A 17,135-nucleotide genomic window follows, 5' to 3' on the forward strand; every position below is an offset into this window, starting at 1 on the left:
AGGTGGGAAACAAACGCCTACAGCCCGAGGGGGTGCCCAGCGCTGAGCTCAAGGCCTGCTCCCCGCGGAGGGCGCCGGACGCGGGGTCGCGGGACACAGTAAACAGGGAACCCACCTCCACACCTCGCCCCGCCCCCGCGGGCGGCTGGCCCCGCCCCCAGCGGCTCCTGGCGGAAATGCTCCTCCCGAGCGCGCAGCTCTGGGCCTTGCACTTCCGGCTGGAGGATCCCGGCCGGAGCACCCGCAGCCGAGGTGAGTGGGAGCGCGGCTGGACCCCGGGCGCCCTCGGAAGCCGGCGCCCGGCCGGGCTCTACGCGCCGCGGTGTGGGGCGCGCCTGGGTTCTCGCCCCGCCGTGGAGGGGGCCCGGGCCTCCACGCGCCCCCCTCGGCAGTCTTCCGCGCGCGCTGCCCCGGGTATTTCCCGAGCCCTCTCGACCCAGACGGGAATCACGGCTGCAGGGTTCTGCCCGCGGAGAGGCTGCATCCTGCGGTGGGGTGGGAGTGGGGAGCCGACAGTGATCTCGTGAGCAAACGAGAAAACATCAGGTGGTGGGAGGTGCCACGAGGATGAGGAGAGGGCCGGCGAGGAGAGTTCGGCCACGCCAAGGTCTGCGGAACCGTGTTGTAGGAGAGGAACAGCAGGTGCGAAGGACGCAGGCCTGCTCCGTTGGACAGACCGCCAGGGCCCGCGCGCTGGGTGCTGGGTGCTGGGTGCCGAGTGCCGAGTGCCGGGGGAGTGGCGGGAGAACGAGGTCGCAGATGCCCGCCGCGGCCAGGTGATGGGCCCTGGTGGGCCTTCTGAGGAGTTGTGATTCGCGAAATGGCTGATGGTCTGCTTTCCGTGCTGGAACCACTTGGGGGGGCGGGGTGCAGGGACACCACTTAAGAAACTGTTGCAGTCAGTACGTGGAAGGTACTCGTGGCTTCGGCTGTGATGGCGGAGTAGTGGCGAAGAGCGCAGATGAGTGAAGGAATTTGTTGGGATGGCCCTGACGGGACAGGATTTGGGGGAAGAGGGAAACAGGCATTGATTTGGGGGTTTAGGCTGACGTGGCCAGATGTGTTATGCTGGCATTTACTAATGATGTTGGGGGCAGGAGTCAAGGAATCGAAGAGTTCTGGGTTCAAGGTAGAGGTACTAGCCTGGAGCTCGCAGGAAAGGTTAGAGCTGATATAAGGAACTTAGACACCACGGGCCTGTCCGTCAGCTGGGCTGAGATTACGCAAGGTGAGATTTAAGATAAGAGAGGCCAGGGTCCAACCCTCAGGCACCCAGTGGTTACACGTTGCATGGACCGAGAAAGAGTCCAGAAAAGCAGAAGACCTCCTAGAGCATATGGTGTGGCATCCAAGAGGTTTTCCCGGGAAGGGGAAGAGGTCAGATGTTTAAGATGCTGATGAGACCAGCCACTTGGCCCTTGAAGGGGCAACAAGGAGGACGGCGTGGTGACTCAGTGGAGACAGGCCGGGGAAGTGTCACTCTAAGGGGACCAGGAGGGGCGTAACACCCTGCCGTCAGGCAGCATCACAGGCTTTACCTGATGCCCCTGACTTCCCTCCCAGGAGGCCCCTGATTCATCATCCTCCTTCGCAGGTGAGGAGACTGAGGTCGGAAGTCAGATGGCTTAGGGTCACGAAGTAGGGTGAGTAGGGGAGCCATGGCTCGATCCCAGGGCTTCCCACCCCAGGCCCACCCTTCTGAGCACTAAGCCGCACAGCCCACGTCGCACTTGGGGTGATCTAGGGGAGCCGGGTGCCCTGGTGATGCGCCAGGCAATGGCAGCTGCTCCGAGCTGGCTGCCCCCTGAGGAAGGCAGGGTGGAGCGTGGGATTCCTTTCCAGGGCCAGTGAGATTTGAAAAAGAGCACTTGCTCCTTTGAGGCTGGCTTCCCTTATCATGAAATAAGGGTGGGGACCTTATCAGTTAGGGTCTCTATCTCCAATGTTACACAGGAGTGCAGGAGTGCCTAATAAGGGCACGATGGGTGAGTGGCTAGATGATTTCCCAGAGCCCTATTAGCCGAGGTCTGGTTTTGTGTTGGAGTGAGGCGACCTTCCAAGTGATAATAAGGGAAGGAGAAGGAGTGTTAACTTTGAGACAGTGCTCCCTGGGGGCTGAGTCAGTCGTGGGCACTTCCTCGAGGTGGGAGACTTGGACTGGGCCTTTGAAGGAAGGGCAGGACTTGGACAGGGCGGGGGGGTCGGGGGCAGAGGGCAGAGGAGCAGCAGCAGAAGCAGAAGGTACGAAGGGTTCAGACTGTCCCAGCCTGGAAGCCGTGGGTAGGAGCCACGGGGAGTGAATGCTGGAAGGAAGATCTCCCAGTGCCGGCACGCCCTGCGGTCACCCGTGCCGTGTTAGCAGTCCTCTGCAGGGAGCAGTTTTGCCCCCAGGTGACATGGGGCAGAGTCTGGGGACATTCTTGTTTGTCGTTATTGGGATGAGGGGAGGGGTGCTACAGGCATCCACTGGGTAGAGACCAGAAGTGCTGCTCAATGCGGCACAGGGCAGGCCTCGTCCCCACACAGCGGTGTCTGGCTCCAGTGCCAGCAATGCCACGGCAGCGAAGCCCGGTCTGGAGGCCAGAGCGTGGGCCTCGAGGTCTGTTAGACGCCACCCCAGCTGCGATAGCCAGATGCTGACTGCAGGGGGGGGGGCGCGTGCAGAGAGAACCGTGTGGATGACTGGTGCGTCGTGTGCGGGAGAGCAGGCGTGGTGGCCCGGATGGTGGCGGTGGAGGCCAGGAGATGTGATCACATTTGGGATATTTCGGGGAGATAGAGCTGACGGTATCTGTTGACTGAAATCTGTGGGCTGAGGGGAAAAGAGGAATCGAGGATGAGAGCACAGTTAGTGGCCTGAGTGACCGTGAGAATGAACGGCGGCCCCGCTGGCCGAGATGGGAAGAGGAGCAGGTTCGGACCGAGGGCCGGCGAGTCCTGGAGCACAGCAGTCCGTCCCGGACAGGCCGGGCGTGAGGCGCCCGATGTGTGCCGTCCGCGCGCAGAGAGAAGTAGGCAGCTGGGTGTTCGGCGTCCGACGGGGTGGTCAGCTCTGGAAGGCATTCACGGGATGCTCCCACCTTAGGCAGAACAGCACAGTGGTTGTCAGCGTCATGGAGGCAACACCCTCTTAATGACAAACGTATATTTTTAAATTATTACTTTTCTCCACTTCTTTCTTTTTTAAAAAGATTTATGTATTTATTTTTAGAGAGGGAAGGGAGGGAGATAGAGAACATGAATGCGGTTGCTGGGGGCCGTGGCCTGCAACCCTGGCATGTGCCCTGGCTGGGAATCGAACCTGCGATACTTTGGTTCGCAGCCTGCACTCAATCCACTGAGCTATGCCAGCCAGGGCTAATGACAAATATTTCGTTAACAGCTTTGCCCCCTTCTTACCTTAAGATGAAACCTGTGGTTCAAAAAAACTGCCTACACATACTTTATAAAAGTTGGCTGTGCCCTCACCATAAGGTAAAAGAGGAATAAAAGGAAGCCATCGTAGTGAAGTGTTTCCATATGTGAGTTCCCGGGCACAGGGTGCTGGAAGCCGCAATGAAGCAGGCAGGGCAGGCTCTCCCCGCCCCTGCGGAACCTCTGGGAGGGCAGGGCCCCGCCCCCGTGCAGCCAGCCAGCCAGGCTGGCAGCTGCCCAATGCCCTGCATGCCGGGGCTTCTCCAGACGGGAAGCCCGTGGCGCCCGTTTTATCAAGAACAGTTCCACATCCCCCTGGCGGACACGGTAGACGTGTTCTCGGAAACGTCAGCGCCTGGGAGAGCCGTGGGAGGAGCTGCTCTGTGTTACCGGTGAACCGGAGTCGGCTTCTGGGTTCGGGGAACCAGAGGGAATCTTTCACCTTCAGAAATCTCGAAGTCACACAGGACGCAGGACAATTCTGGGTCACGTGGACTGTCCCCCTCACAGTCCCTGCCCACTGAAAGCGAGGGGTGCCCCCCACGCCACCACCATGGGTCTCCAAAGTTCCCCTGAAGAGAACCAGAGCCCTAGGGTGTCCTTTGGGACATAAACCTTGCGCCAGCTCCCCGTTGGCCGTGGGGGAGGAGAAATGATGACCCAGGTTCCAGAGTACAGCACCAACGTCAACTGTCCCTTCCGAGAGGACCGGGGAGGGGCAGCTGGGGTAGGCCTGATCCCGTGGTGCTAGGAGGGCCTCGAGGAGGTGGCATTCCAGCAGGGTGGGGCCATCTCAGAGGAGGAGACTGAGGAGGAGGGGCACAGATGAAGTAGTAGGTGGGACAATGCTAGACTGGGGGGGCCCACCAGGTCTCCCTGAGGCCTGGCATGCTCTGGGCACTCCCCGGGGTTGGCTGGGTGATGGGGGGCCAGGGAGGGGCTTGGTTTGGCACCAACCGAAGCAGGCTCCTCGTCCGTGAGAGTGGTCGCCAGTGGCTGGGGCCAGGCAGGTGTGGGTTTCCTGGGCCGTTTTTAACTCCCGAGAGACCAGATTAGCCCCCGAAACCCACAGGCCCGCTGTCTCGCAGTGAGGCATCCCTGTGCGGAGACCGCAGAGCTCTCGGGGGGCTGGGGGCGGAGAAAGGGGTGAGGCCAGCGGGGACGTGGGGAGCCGCCCAGGGGACACTGATGTCACTCCAGTTTTCCCGCCCTGCACAAGTCCGACCAAGGAACCACAGGGGAGCTGCGAGAGCATCCGTCCCACGTGGTGGGGGGCGCGGGGCCGAGGAAGCAGCATTCGAGGTGGAGCCCAGTGGGTCAGCCGAGGAAGTCGGGGGTCGGGGCCAGAGCGGCAGGCTCCCGGAGGCAGCAGGAAGGAGCCTGCCTGGCGGGCCCAGGGCACCAGGGCTGGGGCGGAGCCGGGGCGGGGCGGGGGGGGGGGGGCACCGGTCGGGCCCTTTCAGCCACAGGAAGGGTTTTGATCTGTATCTCAAGAGCAGTGGAAACCACGGAAAGGGCTTTAAGCAGTGGTCTGACACGATCAGATTCACGCTTTAAAAAGGTCCCTCTGGTAGCGATTCATGGAGGACAGCTTGAGGCGGCGAGATGGCGGATGTGGCAGGGCGCTCTGCTCCGTGCACCTGTGCTGGGGCCGGGCTCCTCCCCGGCGCCCAGTCCGCTCTGGTCCACTCCTTGCACGGGACAGGCTCCCTGCGGGACAGGCTCGGGGCTGGTGGGCCGGTGGCCTTCACTCGGCCCAGGCCACCAGAGCTGACTTTCCATCCTTCTAGCCCCCGACCTGGGGCCCCAGGAGCCCTGCAGACGGTTAACCATGGCGAGGTTCGGCCCGGGCCCCCAGCCCCTCGGGTGAGGCTCCGCCTGGGGCTCCGAGAACCGCCCTGAATCATGGGGGTGAAGAGAGCTCCAAGCAGGCGACGTTCTCGCTGAAAGTCGTGGCCCAGGCCGAGTGGCGCTTCCTGCAGCCCGTCCTCAGGAGAGGTGCCTGCCCCCACCAACCCCGGCTGGGGGTTGCCACTTCCACGGATGGGGAGGTGGGCCCTGGACGTGGCCTTTGTGTGGAAGGCGGTGCTGACTCTGGGGCTGGTCCTTCTCTACTACTGCTTCTCCATCGGCATCACCTTCTACAACAAATGGCTGACGAAGGTAACTCAGAGGAAGGCCTGTGGTGCTGGGGGAAGGGACAGGGGAGTGGGGGGCCCTGGGAGGAGGGGCCTGGGGCCACAGTGTCCCTAATATTTAGCCACAGGAAGGCGTGGCCTTCCACCAGTCAGACTGGAAGCCGGTCACACTAGTGATAAGACAGGCCCTGCAGCCAGCCCTGCCACACTAGGGCTGGATAAAATGTCTGGATACAGGGGAAAGGGGGGTGCGGGCAGGGGGCTGGTGCACAGAGATGAGCTGCGGCAACTTGCGGGGGTGAGGCAGCGAGTAGCTGCCGGCCAACGGGGAGCAAGGTCCCCCAGTGCTCTACTGATGGGCACGGCCATCCTGGCCACACTGGCGGTTACCTGGGGTGGGCCGCAAGCAGGTAGCTGACAGGTGGCTGAAGGGGCAGGGACAGCACCGAGCTCACACAGAGCCCTATTCTTCACCTGTTGTCTGTGTGGCCTCCAAAATTGGGCCAAGTCTCTCTTGATGGGAATGTAGGTACAAGTCCTCAGGAAGCACAGAAGTCGCCCCAGGGCCACCAGGTAGAGGCCGGTGCAGGGAGCGGGGAGGGTGCCAGGTGAGGGCCGGCTGTGCGAGCCGCGCCCGGACCGGCTGTGCCTTGGGCCCTGCAGAGCTTCCACTTCCCCCTCTTCATGACGATGCTGCACCTGGCCGTGATCTTCCTGTTCTCCGCGCTGTCCCGGGCGCTGGTCCAGTGCTCCAGCCACAGGGCCCGCGTGGTGCTGAGCTGGCCCGACTACCTCAGAAGAGTGGCTCCGACAGGTGTGTCTGTGGGGAGGGCCCGGCAGGTGGCTGTGCGGTGGGGGGGGCGGGGGGTTGCTACTCTGGAAGCCAAAGGCCAGGAGCGAAAGGAAGCCTTCAAGAGGTGTGAAGCGAGGCCCTCTTTCCCTGGCTCACCCCGTGTGCCCCCACCCTCTCTGCCTGCCCTCCCTGCCCTCACTTCTGCCTCCGACACACTCCCCGTTGCGCCCCCAGGGGAAGCCCCAGTGCAGCAGTGGCCTTGTCGTTCCCTTGCCCTTGAACACGCGCACTGAGCTGTGTTCCCGGAGCTAGTGCTGGGCAGAGCGCACAGTCCCTGCCACCGTGGAGCTGAGCAGAGGGGAAGCAAGCCAAGCAGGGCTGGGCTGGGCTGGGCTGGGCGCTGGGCTGGGCGGGTTCCCCAGACAAGGGCTGAGTTGGCCGAGGCCTGGAGGGTGAGCGGGGCCTGCTGGTCCTGGGAGGGAGAGGTTGGGTGTGTGTGAAGGTCGTAAAGAGAGCCTGAAAGTGTCTCAGGATGCTGAGAACTCGGCCTTGGTGAGAGGTCATGGGAGAAATGATGGGGAGGAGGGGGTCTGGTCCTCGAGGGCCAGGTTCTCAGGGTCAGATTGACGCCTGTCATGGGGGAGTCATTCAAGATAGTGGGCGGGTGGGACAACACAGGCCTCGGCCAGTCAGAGGACCGCAGCCTGGACACCGAGCAGCCCTTCCCCCTTGCTTTTGGCCGGGAGTTAATTTTTCTTCTTATACTTTCTAATCCTCCCCTGAGGACATGCTCATTGATTTTTAGAGAGCGGGGGAGGGAGGGAGAAAGAGGGAGAAAAACATCAATGAGAGAGAAACTTCAGTCGGCTGCCTCTCGTATGAGCCCCTGCTGGGGACCGAAAGAGCAGCCTAGGGACGTGGCCTGAACCCTCGCCCGGACCTCCGGGTTCGCCACACAACCACGCTCCAGCTGCACCCCCGGACCTCACCGGCCGGGGCCAGGAGTTCACCATTTCATCGCTGGGTGGAAAGGAAGGCCTGTGGGCCCCCGTAGAAAGCCGGGGTGAGCAGGGCCATACGGGACACACTCAGGTGCCTCATGGCCGTGCTCTCATAACTGGTGTCCCCACACCCCATGCCCTTTCTCCCCCACGGTCCCCTGGGCGCCCCCTTGTCTCCACAGCACTGGCAACGGCACTTGACGTGGGCTTGTCCAACTGGAGCTTCCTCTACATCACCGTCTCACTGTGAGTGGCAGCACGCCCCGCCCCTCCCCCGCACGCCCGGGTTCTCGGGCCGTCCAGCTGGCTGGGCGCACACCCGACCGACAAGCCAGGCCCCAGTCTCTGGGACTGGCCCTCCTCTGGCCGCTGCTCCCTGACACCCAGCAGCTCTCCAGAAACTCGCCAGCCTCTCCCTTAAGCTGGGCACACAGGGCACGCGGTGCCTGCCAGGCGGTTGGGGAGGCCAGGACTCAGCCAGCGTGGGCGCAGGTGTGGCTCGGGAGACAGGGCCTGGTGGTGGGCGCTGTGCACAGCCACGTGCAGGGCGGTGGGACAGCGACTTCTCACTTCCGAGTCTGTGCCTTGGAGCGCAGCCTCCTCCTCTCACCCTTTTTCCCTCCCCCACCCCATCTCCATCGGGGGAGGGGAGGTAGGTAATAATAAGCCTGGTGAGCTCCTTGTCAGAGCTGCAGCCTGTTCTCCCTGGCGATAATGAGAGGCTTCCTAGAGATTTCTTTCAATTAAAGGTCATGTTCCAGCCCAGGTGACTCAGGCCACCTTCTGCCGGCTTTTGTGCCCAATTGCACTGCTCCCCGGAGCAGAGCCAGTTGCCCTCAGGGAAGTCGGGAAGCTCCGCCCCTCCTCCCCCTGTGCCCTCCCCAGTGCTGTGAGCTCCTCTCTCCACGTGGGTCTGAGCCCCGGGCTCCAGCCTCGCATCGCATCCCGGTGATTCTGATCTTCGCTTCCAGGTACACAATGACCAAATCCTCAGCCGTCCTCTTCATCTTGATCTTCTCTCTGATCTTCAAGCTGGAGGAGCTGGTGAGGCCCAGCATCCCCTCTGCCCCTCCTACCCCCACAGACGCCGAGCACAAAAAGGGGGGTTCTGAGCAGTGGCTGGTCACTATGTGACGGAAGAGACCAGCCCAGCCAGGCGGCGGAGACTCCCGTTGCTGAGGAAGGACGTGGGACTGGGCACTGCTGAGAATGTTTAGAAAGTGTGGCGGGGGCGGGTAATGACCAAAGGCAGAGGGATTCAGGGAAGAGGGCCCGGGTCGGGGTCAAGCTGGGTCAGAGGCCCCCTGCTGTGTGAGGCAGTAGGTACCCTTTGTTTCCTAGTCCCGGGGAGGGGAGAGGCCATGTGGGGGCCCAGGACAGCCCTGCAAAGCACTTCCGCAGTTCAGGGCGGGTAGGGGTGCTGGGGACGTGCCCACTGCATCGGCCCTGCACACGTCCATGGGAAGGAGCTGTCCGTGGGGGGAGGAGGGACAGCAGAGATGGCCGCCGGCCCCCAAACTGCAGGTGTGATGACCTCAGACTCCCAAGTTAGTTGCCCCCTGCTCTCCATCCCGGTAGCGTGCGGCGCTGGTCCTGGTGGTCCTCCTCATCGCGGGGGGCCTCTTCATGTTCACCTACAAGTCCACGCAGTTCAACATGGAGGGCTTTGCCTTGGTGCTGGGGGCCTCGTTCATCGGCGGCATCCGCTGGACCCTCACCCAGATTCTCCTGCAGAAGGCGGAGCTTGGTGAGAGGGGGCGGGGCGCCAGGCAGGCGGGGTGGAGGCGGGCCACCCCGGCTGGTGGCTCACCCGTGTCCCCCTTCTGCAGGGCTCCAGAACCCCATTGACACCATGTTCCACCTGCAGCCGCTCATGTTTCTTGGGCTCTTCCCTCTCTTTGCCATCTTCGAAGGTAGGTGGGGCCGCCCAGCCCGGGCACCGCAGCGCCGCAGACCCCCAGCCCCTGCTCTGAGCCCAGCACTGTGCCCGCTGCAGAGGGTGCCTCGAGCAGAGGTGCAGCCCGTCCCTGGCCGTGCCTGGTCTGGGCAGATGCTCACACCAGTCAGCCGGAGTCCAGCTCCATAAATGGTATCATAGAAAGTGTGCGAGGTACAGCAGGCAACAGTGACCGTGAACGTGCCCAGCCCTGAAGGTACACCAGGGCTGTTCTAATCATGTTACATACAGTTAACTCTTTCAGTGCTGCCCAAACCCTCTGGGGCAGTGCTATTAACATCCCCATCTCGCAGGCGAAAGAAACTGAGGCGGAGAGCAGTAACGACAACCTTGCCTCGGGTCCCGGGGCTGGAAAATGAGCCTGGGAGTGGGTGCAGGAGCCGGCTCCAGAGCCCCTCCTTTTAGCCGTCAGGTTGCCTCCCGCCTCTTGGGCGGAGCAGGGGGTGCTGAGCTGTCTCGGCCTGGCAGGGCAGAAAGCTAAGTCAAAGAGGCTTCCCCGACAGGGTGTCTGGGGGGGGCGATTGGGACTTCGACAGGCCGGTGGGCGCAGGGCGTCCCCGGAAGTGGGAACAGGAGGTTCAGAGGAGTGTGTGCTGGGGTGGCGGAGCGTGGGTGGGGGCGGGGTGCAGGGTGCCCAGGGCCGGTGCACAGGAGCCTGGGCGAGTGAGTGGATGATTCCCCTCCACTGTCTTCTCCGGGAGGAAAGGGGGAGCGTGGGGGGCGGGCAGGAGCACTGTGTCGGTGGCGGACCCTCCCTCCGTGTTTTGGGATTACCCTGTGTCCCGGAGTCCCTTCTGTCCTCGGGGTCATGACAGAAAACTCTGCCCTACATCCATTTAAGTTTCAAGCAGTGAAGCGTCTCGAACCTCTTCGAGCAAATTATTCTGCAGCCCCGTTGTCCAGGAAACTTCTGTTCTGCCGCCTCATTTTTCTTCCTTTGTAGAACCTCTCCCCGTCCCTTCACGACGCCCCCTGCGCCAAACGCCGCGCCGTCCCTCCCTCCCCGGGTGTTTACGCCGCGCCCCGTCTCCGCAAACCCACCTCCCAGAGCCCCCCCGGTCGCCGTTGTCACTTAGCAAAGCTGCATGGATTTAGCTCCTTTAATCTTTTCTGTAAATTAATCCCCCAAGCGCCTTCATTACTTCTGTTGCTTTCCCCGAGTTCCCTTCAATTTGCCCGTGCCTCTGCAGTGCTGCTGGGCGCAGCCCCAGACGAGACGTCCTGCGTTGCGAGGCTGTGTGCCTGTGGGGGGGGGGGGCTGGGGGGGGTGACTCTGTCACTCTGCATGTCTTTGCGGCTTCGCTCCAAAACCCTCAAAGCCGCAGGCCAGCCTCCTGCTCCCACAGGCGTGTCCTCTGTGCCCAGTTCTGGGCCCAGCTCACACCCTGCTCCGAGGGGCCTGTCCTGCGGGGAGGGGCCCTGGGTCGCCCTCTCAGAGGGACAGCGTTGGAGGACCAGAAGCCCCCGGAAGTCTGAGCAGGATTCAGTGCCTGGATGCCTGTGTGGGTGTCTCTGGAACGAAGGGGCCGTGGTTTTTGTAGTCTATTTATAATGCATTGTTTGGTTTTGGAGAACTGTTCGTCAAATTACACCATCTGTTTGAGAAGCCCTGGTCTAGTCCCAACCCTTTCGTTTTATTAGCGGGGAAATGTGCTCCAGGAACCGGGCGTGTGTCTCGGCCAGGTCCCACGGCTACGTGATGGTGAGGCCTGGATTGAAATGGCCAGGAGTGGTGAGGACAGGGCTTTGTCCCGGTTTGCAGGTGGCCCGCCTGAGACTGAGAACAAGGGGCTCCCCGCCGTGGAGCAGGGAGGGCGTCCACAGCCCTCCCCCGACGGGCTGTCCCTCCTCTTTCTGGCCCGCTAGCTGCCACAGCCTCAGCATGAAGTGCCCCCCCTCCCCGCCCCTCCACAGGTGGGCGGGGAGCGCCTCAAGGAAGAGCAGGGCGCCCCAGTGCATTTCCTCTGCGGCGCTGTCCCTGTACTTAGCCCAGGTTCCCAGAGCCCTCCCTGTCACTCCCCGTGAGGATCTCCGCTCCTGCTGCCCCGGGGCTCTCTGGCAGCCTTCCCGGCTTCCCGGGTCTTCCCCAGCCTGGGGCCGTCTGCGTGGGAGCCTGCCCTGCGCAGGCGCAGGCGAGGTGGCAGGTCCCACCGGCTGCAGGGAGTGCAGGCAGGGTGAGGCCGCCCGGGCAGGCACACCCAGGACGTGGCCGCCCCTCTCTCCCCCGTTGCCTGCAGGTCTCCATTTGTCCACGTCTGAGAAGGTCTTCCGTTTCCAGGACGCCGGGCTGCTCCTGCGGGTGCTCGGGAGCCTCTTCCTGGGCGGGGTTCTCGCCTTCGGCTTGGGCTTCTCCGAGTTCCTCCTGGTGTCCAGAACCTCCAGCCTCACTCTCTCCATCGCGGGCATTTTTAAGGTACAGACGCAGAGGTGACCCCAGTCCTGTCTCAGAGGGGAGCCCCCCGAAGGTCTCCCTCGCCAGCAGCTCCCGTCCCAGCTCCCACAGCCCAGGGCCTGCAGAGGAGGGACCTCACTCTGGCGCTGGGCGCCGTGCGCCCGTCCGCACCCCTCCCGTCCTTGCTGCGGGCTGCTGCTCCCCGAGGAAACGGTGGGGTGGCCGAGCTGGGGTGGGGTGCCGGTCTGACCCCACGAGGCTCGGGGCGCATTTGCATTCCACGAGGAGTGCCAGCGGTGGTTGAGAAGCATCCCCACCCCAGTCCAGACTCTCCAAGGACACGTTCTCTGAGTGACGGGTGACGTCTGCCAGCAGCCCGGCCTGGGACAGTGCTGCCACCAGTGCCCTGTGCTCGCCGAGCCCGCCCTTCCCACCGCCCGGCAGCACTCTGGCCTCCCCTCTCCCCCCTTCCCCCTTCCCCCCACCACCACGCCTCCCTCCTTCCCCCTCAGGCTGTGGAGGGGTCTGTTCTGTGGCACCGGAGCCATGGGGCCTGACGGCAGAAATGCAGGGCTCCCCACGGGTCTTCTGTTACTGGCCAAATGACCGGGCGCACGCCGTGGTCCTCAGAGCGCGTCCTGTCACGGTGCCATTTGCAGCCACCGTGTGCGGCGAGCCCTGGGACCTGTGAGTGTCCTGTGGAGCCCGGATGACGCTGCACCCTCCTTGGCAGCTGAGGGCCCTCACCTGTGGGTGCCTTCTGGAAGGGCGGCTCTCCTTTTTCCGGGAACACAGCTGCACTCGGCTTGTCTGTCCTGACAGCCCTGAGAAAAGCACCTCCTCTGCTGCTTCTCAGTAACAGGCAGACAGCCCCGAGTACTGGCCTGGTCCCCGGAGCCCCGCGGAGGCTGCTGCTTTGCCCTGCAGGGCAGCCTGCCCTGGACTGGGAGTGTGGGCGAGCCCGGCCCCTCCCACGGGTGTGCTCGGTGCCTCGGCCCTCCGGGCTCTGGGGCTGACTGATCGCTTCCCCTTCCCGCTTCTCTGCCCGCAGGAAGTCTGCACTTTGCTCTTGGCGGCCCATCTGCTAGGGGACCAGATCAGCCTCCTGAACTGGCTGGGCTTCGCCCTGTGCCTCTCGGGGATATCCCTGCACGTCGCCCTCAAGGCCCTGCCCTCCAGAGGTGACCGGGGCCCCTTCGGAACCCTGTTCTGGTGACCCCCTCCCTGTGACCTCTCCGCCCCTCTGACTCACATCCCAGCCCTGCCAGGGAGAGGCAGGAGGCCCTCAGCTTGCCCGCAGCAGTTCAGTCTGCAGGGTTCAGCCGCCGCTGCGCTGGCTGGTGCTCTAATTCAGGAGATGTGCCTGGTGGCCCTGCTGCCGCCACTCCTCTGAGGGGATGGCTGGAGTCCTCTCTGAGGAGCACGGGCGGGGACCCGGGTGACGAAGCGCACACAGGGCGTCGGGAGACACCGGGAAGCCAGTGCTGGGTCTGTAACTGTTCTCTCTTCATCCCCAGGGGATGGCGGCCCCAAAGCCCCCAAGGGGCTGGGTTCCAGCCCCGACCTGGAGCTGCTGCTTCGGAGCAGCCAGCTGGAGGAGGACAGCAACGAGGTGGCGGAGGAGGAGGAGTACTTCGTGGCCCAGGGATAGCGGCGACCTGCCTCTCCCACGCTTTGTGCCAGGCGGCAGCTCAGGGCCCCGGTGGCTCCTCGCAGCAACTGGAGCCACGGGCCTGGGTCAGGGACTTGGTCAGACCGGCCAAGCGAGCACCCAGAGCTGGGCTGTGCTGGGCCGGAGTTGCAGCGGACGGAGGGAGGGCTCTTTCTCAACTGGCTGCCAGGACCGTGATTCCAGAGGCCTCTCCGAGGGGCCTGGTTTGGACTGTGGAGCAGCTGGGACGGGGACATGGAGAGGCTTTTCGCCCCGACAGTCTTTCCCCGGAGAGCAGACCTGGTTACGGGTTGCAAATAAAGGGTGTTCGGTCCTCTGGCCGCCTCGTGTTGCCTGCAGGTGTGGGCACAGGGAGGGGCGGTCCCGGCCCGGCCTGCCCCCCTTCTCGGCCTGGGGCCTCCTGCGGGTGACTGGTCACTCTCCAGGCCCTCCGCGTCGCGTCACTTGAGCTCCTGGTGGAGCCCCGGGACCCTGCCTGGCGCCCCAGGCGCACCTGCAGGCAGGAAAACAATTAATGTGCAGTGAGTCCCGTGTTCTGGGGACCTGGAAGCTTTCACAGCCTGGACTTGAATCCTGTGTCACTTACTGGCTGTGTGATCTTAACCAAATCGTGGAACCTCTCTGTACCAGCTTTGTCGTCTGTGAAATGGGGAGAGTAATTGTCTCAGAGTTGTTCTGAAGATTGGAAACAGTTTAAATGTCGTATAAGTGTTTATTTTGAAAATGCTCTCAACACCCATGGAACCAAGACCCTAAATGAGTGGCCGACCTAGGGTTCACGGCCGGCTCTGTGTGGCTGTCGAACATACGTGGATGGGTTTGCAGCCTCCCAGCTTTCCTGCAGTCACCTACCCTGCACTGGTCACACTGCCCCTCTAGACCGCAGTCTTTCCAAGAGGCAGGGACCCAGTTCCTCTGGGCTGGGAGGGGCCTCGGGCCAGGGGGTCACATCCTCCCAAGCAGAAGTGCTTTTAGGCACTCACAGCAGGTGGCGCCATTGCACCGTGAGGTGACTCGGAACTGCCCAGCCTACCACCGGTAACCCTCCAGACGGCTTCCTGGGAAGGGGACAGTGGGTGGTGGCTTGGACGGCCCTTGTTATGAATTGTTTTAATCAGATTGGAGCCACGGAAGCTCACTTTTAAGCCTAAAGAACACTCATGTTTCAGGAACAGGGCCGGCAAACTTCTCGTAAAGGGCCAGGTAGTAAATGTGTCCCATCTGGGGGCCGTGTGGCCTCTGCCGCAGCTTCTCCAGCCTGCCCGCCGCAGCAGGAAGGCCGCCACCGGCAGGCGGACGCACACTAACAGGCGTGGCTGCGTCCCAGTGAGACCTGACTGGCAGAAGCAGGGTTTGAAGCTCGTCGCCTACAGTTCGCCAGCCCCTGCTGCAGGAGGAACCTTAAGGACGGTTGAGTCCTGCTCCCAGTCCTACAGCTAGGGACACTGAGGCAGGGGTGGGCAGGAGGCTGGCCTGAGTTCCTCAGAGCCTCCTGGCCCAGGAGTGCAGCTTCGCAGCACAGACTCCCACAACCAGGCGATGCCTTATCTGGGTGCTGCACCTCTGGCCCCCTTGGATTCAGCCAGCTCAGAGGCCAGGATTAAAGGAGGCTCGAGCTCTGTGTGAGATGACATGGGGAGAGCCAGCAGAGAGGAGGGCCCAAGACCTCACCTCGGCCTCTGCCTGAGACGCTGTTTGGGATGGAGGGTGTTTGGGCTGCAGGAGAGCTTGTCAGAGCCCCCTTGGCTCAGGTGGATGCGAGCTTCCTGTCTGCACCTCCTTCCCCCTCTCCCACTGTCCCCCTCTTCCCACACAGGGAGCAAGAGCTGCTGTCTGGTGCAGTAATTACAGGGTATAGAGCCAGGGCCCCACAGCCTGCACGTTGGGCTCAGTGACAGCCCCTCACTTAGCAGCAATTACCAGCAATCCTAGAGGAGGGCTCCCTACCCTGCTCCTCCTCCCCGCCCACCCAATCGCCTGGCCTCCCAGGCCAGACCATGTTCACCCTCAGCTTCGAGCCCTAGAAGCACCTATGTTGTCTGCAGCCATTGCATCTGAGGGCTGCAGCGTTGCCATGGTAACTCAGTGCTTGCACAGGTTTCAGGAGGCTGAGAATGTGACTCGTCTCTCCAAGGCTGTGGTGTCTGTCCCCACGAAGCCTACAGCTCCAGGGCTTCTGCAGAGGAGGGAGGAGGGGATGAGGGCTGACCTGCAGGCTCGAGTTTTAAGTGCTTACATGCCCACCGACTCTCCTGGGAGCCTCCCGTGGAAGGAAGGTGATTGTCCCCAATATGTGAGGATGCCTGCAGTTGCGGTCACGGTGGGGACGAGAGTAAGCCGCGGCTGGCCTGTGGGACGCACCCTTGGCGGCAGGCAGGGCCAGGAATGCCTTCATCTTCGTCCCGGTGCCCTTCTCTGCCACCAGGGCTCGAGGCCTCACCTCCATCCGTTTCTGCTCCGTTCTGCTCAGAGAAAAAGGAAAATCCCAGGGGCTTGCGAGTGGACTTGATGGAACCAAGAGAATGGTCCTTGTACTTGGCGCAGCCTTCTGCACCAGGGACTGGGGGCGGGCTCAGCGGGGTCCCCGACCTGCAGAGACCTGAGGGTGGGGGCTCAGCTCATCCGTTTGGGGTGCCAGCATCCAGTGGGCGCCGAGGCCATGCCGGGCATCATGCTGCACTCGGGACAGAGACACTTGTCCTTGGAGAGGCCGTCCTTCCTCCTAGTGCAGGGGCGTGTTGGGGCAGGGGACCAGGGAAACCAGGAGAAGACCAGAATGGACCGGTCCCCCGACACCCTTGGGGCCTCTCACACAGGCCACCTGCCCCGCCAACCCCAGAGCAGTAGAAGGTAACTGCCCCATCGCATAGACGTGGGGACAGCCCGCAGAGGCTGCGCGAGGCAGTGGCTGAGTGCCCGTCTCGGGGACTCCACGGGACTTGGGTTCACAACCCCGGCCGCCCCGTAACCGGCCGTGTGTCTTGGGCACGTGGCTGGCCCCCTCCGAGCCCGTAACACACGCCCCCTAGTGAGGCTGCCGTGGAGGTGCAGCAGTGCCTGTAAAGCAGCAGCACAGTGCTGGGCACGCAGGGACAGCCCCCTGGTAAACGTCAGCGAGGAGGACGAGTCACGACTTGCCCAGGTGACACAGCCGGTGAGAGGAAGACAAGGCTTGGAGTCCCGGCGTTTCAGGGTCACCGTCCTCACTGCAGTGGGTGGCACGGCAGAGGCACTTACTAGACATTTGTCCTGTGAAGGAACTTCCCACAGTGGGAACTACAGTCGGGGTTTCCAGATCTCGGCGACCATCCTGACCTGAATGGCCGGCCCGGCAAGGAAGGCATTTTCTACCACCACCACCACCCGTCCCCGCTGGCCGCCAGCCCGCCAGCCACGCCCGGAGCCTTCACCCTAACCACGGGGCCCTGACATCCACCGGGCCCTTTGCCCCGGCTCTGCAGTAACCGGTTACCTTAACTTCTGTTCCCATGGTTATCTGCAGTTTCACTGGGAACTAGTTCATTTCCCAGAAACAGACCCACAACCTTGGTCCTGCCAGCCTCCTGCCAGCCCCCTGCCGGCCTCCTGCCGGCGGGGCTCTCCCTTTCCCCGGATGTCTGATGAGAACTCTCTAGCCAGACGACAGAGCGAGGGAACAGGGAACCAGGAGAAGATGCACTAACATGCATTTGATGAATTTCCCGGGTGCATCTACGATGCGCCCTGCCCCGTGGGAGCTGCTGGAGATAATGGAAGTCATCAAGATGC

At 62.9% G+C, this 17,135-nt stretch overlaps 1 protein-coding gene across 3 annotated transcripts; it reads left to right on the forward strand.

The window, feature by feature from the left end:
* The first annotated feature begins 134 nt into the window (after window positions 1-134).
* On the forward strand, window positions 135-13,685 carry SLC35C2 (solute carrier family 35 member C2). 3 transcript variants are annotated; one of them, XM_045833459.1, is made up of 10 exons: window positions 135-252; window positions 5,205-5,577; window positions 6,216-6,366; window positions 7,529-7,592; window positions 8,318-8,390; window positions 8,925-9,093; window positions 9,176-9,259; window positions 11,541-11,716; window positions 12,747-12,876; window positions 13,213-13,685. In XM_045833459.1, exons 2-10 carry the CDS (start codon window positions 5,458-5,460, stop codon window positions 13,344-13,346), a joined length of 1,101 nt encoding a protein of 366 aa, XP_045689415.1. In that variant the 5' UTR covers window positions 135-252; window positions 5,205-5,457; the 3' UTR covers window positions 13,347-13,685. The 3 variants fall into 3 exon arrangements, with proteins under 3 accessions (XP_045689415.1, XP_045689418.1, XP_045689416.1); XM_045833462.1 differs by lacking the exon at window positions 135-252 and adding an exon at window positions 520-642; XM_045833460.1 differs by lacking the exon at window positions 135-252 and adding an exon at window positions 1,339-1,594.
* The last annotated feature ends 3,450 nt before the right edge of the window (window positions 13,686-17,135 follow it).

The sequence above is a fragment of the Phyllostomus hastatus genome, unplaced genomic scaffold (assembly GCF_019186645.2).
Source record: "Phyllostomus hastatus isolate PE091 unplaced genomic scaffold, TTU_PhHast_1.1 phas_contig_17, whole genome shotgun sequence".
Classification (NCBI taxonomy): Eukaryota; Metazoa; Chordata; class Mammalia; order Chiroptera; family Phyllostomidae; genus Phyllostomus; species Phyllostomus hastatus.

Coding starts and splice junctions, on each gene's coding strand:
- SLC35C2 (XM_045833459.1), top strand. CDS start 5,458: ATGGGGAGGTGGGCCCTGGACGTGGCCTTTGTGTGGAAGGCGGTGCTG. Junction 7,593..8,317: donor CTCTACATCACCGTCTCACT/GTGAGTGGCAGC, acceptor CTTCGCTTCCAG/GTACACAATGACCAAATCCT. Junction 8,391..8,924: donor TCTTCAAGCTGGAGGAGCTG/GTGAGGCCCAGC, acceptor CCATCCCGGTAG/CGTGCGGCGCTGGTCCTGGT.